The 4073-nt window shown below is 41.9% G+C and overlaps 1 protein-coding gene across 1 annotated transcript; it reads right to left on the minus strand.

Moving 5' to 3' along the window:
- Nucleotides 1-1077: 1077 nt before the first annotated feature.
- On the minus strand, nt 1078-2534 carry ambp (alpha-1-microglobulin/bikunin precursor). Its single transcript, XM_068732416.1, is given in 6 exon segments — nt 1078-1244; nt 1457-1476; nt 1478-1521; nt 1524-1564; nt 1567-1614; nt 2441-2534. Coding segments are annotated over 6 exon segments (414 nt in total).
- Between the last annotated feature and the right edge of the window lie 1539 nt (nt 2535-4073).

Below are 4073 nucleotides of genomic sequence, written 5' to 3' on the forward strand. Positions count from 1 at the left end.
AATACCACAAATAAAAAATGTGTTTTTCTGTTCAATGAAGCAAATATACTTTGTTCACATTTGAAATATGTGTGATGATGGCACGGTGTAATTTCACAGTTGGGAAGTACAGTTTTGATGAGTTGGTACTTTACTGAAATATTTTTATTTTGGGCCCTCTCTAGTTTTCTAGTTTACCTCCAGGGAAATATTTTAATTTTTATTAGTTTTATTAGTTCTTCCTTTTTACTTACTTATATTCCTCATTTATTTTCTCTCTCCTCCTTTATTTCCTTTTTTCAACTAATGAGGTAGCATGCATGGAAATGCCCAGCAGTGTCCTTTTCTTCATCAGTACTCTGTAGAAACGTTTACATTTGACACTTAATGAAAACCTTACCGATTAGACGTATTTCCATAAATACATGGATGGATTACAGGTCCTACCGGGTCCAGGCCCAGGGCCCCCTAAGCCAGAGAGACGTGCTAACATCGCTCACTAAAAGAGGCACAGCCAATGATCGAAATCCAAGTCCCTTAAAAGAGAAATGTGTCACTTATTGCGAGGATGTCCAATCAATGATGATGGTAAATGTGGTCGATTCAAGCAATAAAATGCGTTTTATGTTGACTGAGAAAGCCGAGTTCTGCCAAATCTGTTGTACTTCCTGCACCCATTGATGTCGTTAGAGGGAGAGAAAAACCACAAACTACCTCAGCTTGTATCTCTCTGGGTGGCCAGCAGGGGGGCGCCATGCTCTAGATGCTGCTTCCTAAACCAGTTGTAAGTTAATTTGTTTGCGCTATATGATGCTATATTTATTGTCATAGTAGTAAGTGATGATATAACTGATATCTTAAATGAAGAGCTGAAAGGGGAACATGTCCATGTTTTTTGTTTTGTGTCATTTTTTCATGTGGTTGCCAGGAAGCAACTGCATCAGCAGAAACAAAAGGTATGGTAATGGTTTCCTTAACAAGCTTTCCTTCTGCAAATGAGCAAAAAGACATGAATTCTTTTTTTTAATCATATGCTGGTGGAGATGTGGTGTGTGTGTGTTTTTTGTGTGTGTTTTGTATGTCCTTTCACACTCACCATCATCCACTACCCCCGCAGTACTCGTCACACTCGGCTTTGCTGTAGAACTTGTTGCCCTTGCAGAAGCCTTGTTTGTAGGGCCCACACAGACCGACGGTGGAGTCAAAGGCCCAGATGGGGGGCTGGCCTGTGCAGGGTTGGACCGCCAAGGACAGACGGCACACAGCTGGGGAGACAGAACATATTTTCATGTATTTCCAGAGTTGTCTTTTTTAATTCACAGCTAACACATGAGGGGAAAAAAAACAATAAAATGTGACAACAACAAAAAATATTTCACTGACACAGAATAAAGGGTCAATATGCAACATATTGATGCTACATATTGTATAATCTTCCCATGTGTAGATATCGTCTTCCATTCCTCAGCCTCGGTGCGACATCTCTGCAGACACTCTCTCATTTTCAAAGTTGTTCTGGTTGCCCAAACACCCTCGGAATACTTGAAGAGTTCACAGCTCATTGAGGAGGAGTTGTAGTAGAAACACTGGTGCGTTCAAAACATGGTCCTGTATCTGGTGCTGCTTTACAGGCCTCTACGTGGAGAGAGAGGGGGAGAGAGATATAGCTCGAGGACGGATAGATACCCATTAGTTGTAGCATCAGAATCTGGATCTTACATCTTCCATTCAACACACATACAGCTGTATATTCCTGATCGACGATTTGGTGTTCATTGGAGGCTGTCATGCATGCTAGAAGCACACTACTGCCATCTACTGGTCAACAAACGCCGAGCCGACAACTTTACTTCCCCATTTGAAATATATATATATATATATATATATATATATATATATATATATATATATATATATATATATATATATATATATATATATCCCTCATAGCCTAAAATGAATAAGTAAACTGAAAATAATGTTTAAGGGATATAGTAAACAAAAGAATTGCTTACTTAAACTTAAATATTTTTTTTGTCATATATCCATATATCCGAGCATCGACAGGCGTAATACTTAAATAGCGTGTATGAGTTTGCAGTCAGAACTCTATAAATGGAGAAAAATCACATTTCTGCTAGAGTTACACTGACAGAACAGTTTGTGAAAACTAAACCAAGCTCACAGAAAGTATTGAAGATAATTCTCCATTATACAAAAAAGAATGGAAAGTTCAGAGACCAAGTACATTCCAGTAGTTGAAGTGGACGATGTTCGACCACTGTTTGATTCCTTTTTCAATAGGAGGACAATAGAACAGCAGGGATCTGAGAAACGAGGTGCAGCTGATGATGATGATGACACAAAAGCAATGTTGGCAGAGTTGATTTTGGACCTAATAAGCTGAATGTCAAGATGCATTTTGGACTTCAGGAGCAAAAACACAATCACGTCCACCCACCCTTACTGGGTGACACACTCCCTCGGACTGTCGCTGCGGTTCTGGATGCACACATCCAGGTCCGTTGTGACAGCACAGAGCGTTTGAACGACATGATTACTGAAGGGGTTACAGATTGCGTCAACTCTGCCGTGAGCACTAGCGCGGTGACTCCCCCTCACGGACTTAATGATATGGTCGACCACGCCTGCTGTGTGTTTAAAGCTTCACAAACCCCTGAGAAGATCTCAGGAGGATCAGAGGGCAGCTCTGTGACTCCAGCAATTAAAGCCGCCCGGGAAATAATCAAGAGAGAGGTCAGTAAAATCACAGAACCTTTTTTTTTTTGGAAGACGTGACCGACTCTGCGTACAAGCTGCTGCAACCTGACACCTCCCTGAAGATTGACATTATTGCGGATGACATCGCTCGGTCAATTGTTGAAGAGCGTAAGAGTCTGGAGAAAGAGGAAGATGCTGCAAGTATCCCAGAATGCAAAGAGACAAGTACCATCCCTGAATCCAGAGAGAAACTCTCCTTCAAAGAAGTGGGGAGCAAGATGAAGACCTTTTTTTTTTTTTGCGACACAGTTTGCCAAACAGTCAATACATCGCATCGCGACACAACTGAAAAACAAACTTTACTACTATGGCGTCCTAAAGTGTTGTGTAATTCAGAGTTGTTATTTTTAGGCAAACCTTTATGCTTGATTTTGTGCATGAACTGAAAGCTGGTTTGTTGTGCAGGACCACATTTGGATGCTCACACACACATTTTTTTTCTTCCTCAATGTGTGTGAGCTGTAAGCTCGGCCTGCTGTCTACAATTGGACCCGCATATGTTTGATAACGTTGCATAATGCAGTGACGTAAGCATGCTGAACCTTTGGCATTATCCCGCTCGCTGCCGACTGCCGGCTGCTGACTGATGGGCCGTCCACGTGTGGGGGTGCAGTGAGTGATAAAGAGCTCGACAGAGTTTTAATTAATGGTGTCTATCCAAGGTCAGAGTCAGCATGTCGGTGAGCGCTGGCCCCTGAATTGATTGATCACATGCTGCTCTCACACTCGCACAGTCACATGTCCGGTGTGACATGCATTGATCTGCCTCTGCGGCCAGTGACAACACTCCAGATACACGATCCGGCCAGCCATTAATCTATTCACCCGTCCAGCCGCTCATTATCACTTCGTTCGTCCATCTATCTATGCGTATACCCAAATGCTGACCAATCTGCCATTCACCCATCCATTCATCCATTCATTCATTTTCAATGCATTAATTCATCAGCATCCAACATGCATCCAATCATCAATCCATTCACTGTTTTTCCCATCCGAGCATCCATCCATCCATTATTTTTTTTTATGCATTCTACCAATCATCCATCAAGTCATCCATCTATAAATTGTTTTACCCATATTACCATTCATCCACCCGGTCATCCATCATTCATTCACCCGTCGATGCATTGATCGCCTTTCTTTTCACTTACACTACCATGCATGCATTCATTCATTCCTCCATCCGCCCTGCTATTCATCATTTAATTCATCTGTTTACGCAACTATCAATCTATCAACCGATCCAACCTCCTTCCACCATCATACCCTTCATCGATGTGTTCACCCAGGCATTTTTTTCATCCCGCCCA

This window comes from Cebidichthys violaceus, unplaced genomic scaffold (assembly GCF_023349555.1).
Source record: "Cebidichthys violaceus isolate CVI_PGR_0920_01 unplaced genomic scaffold, fCebVio1.0.p SCAF_59, whole genome shotgun sequence".
Lineage (NCBI taxonomy): Eukaryota > Metazoa > Chordata > Actinopteri > Perciformes > Stichaeidae > Cebidichthys > Cebidichthys violaceus.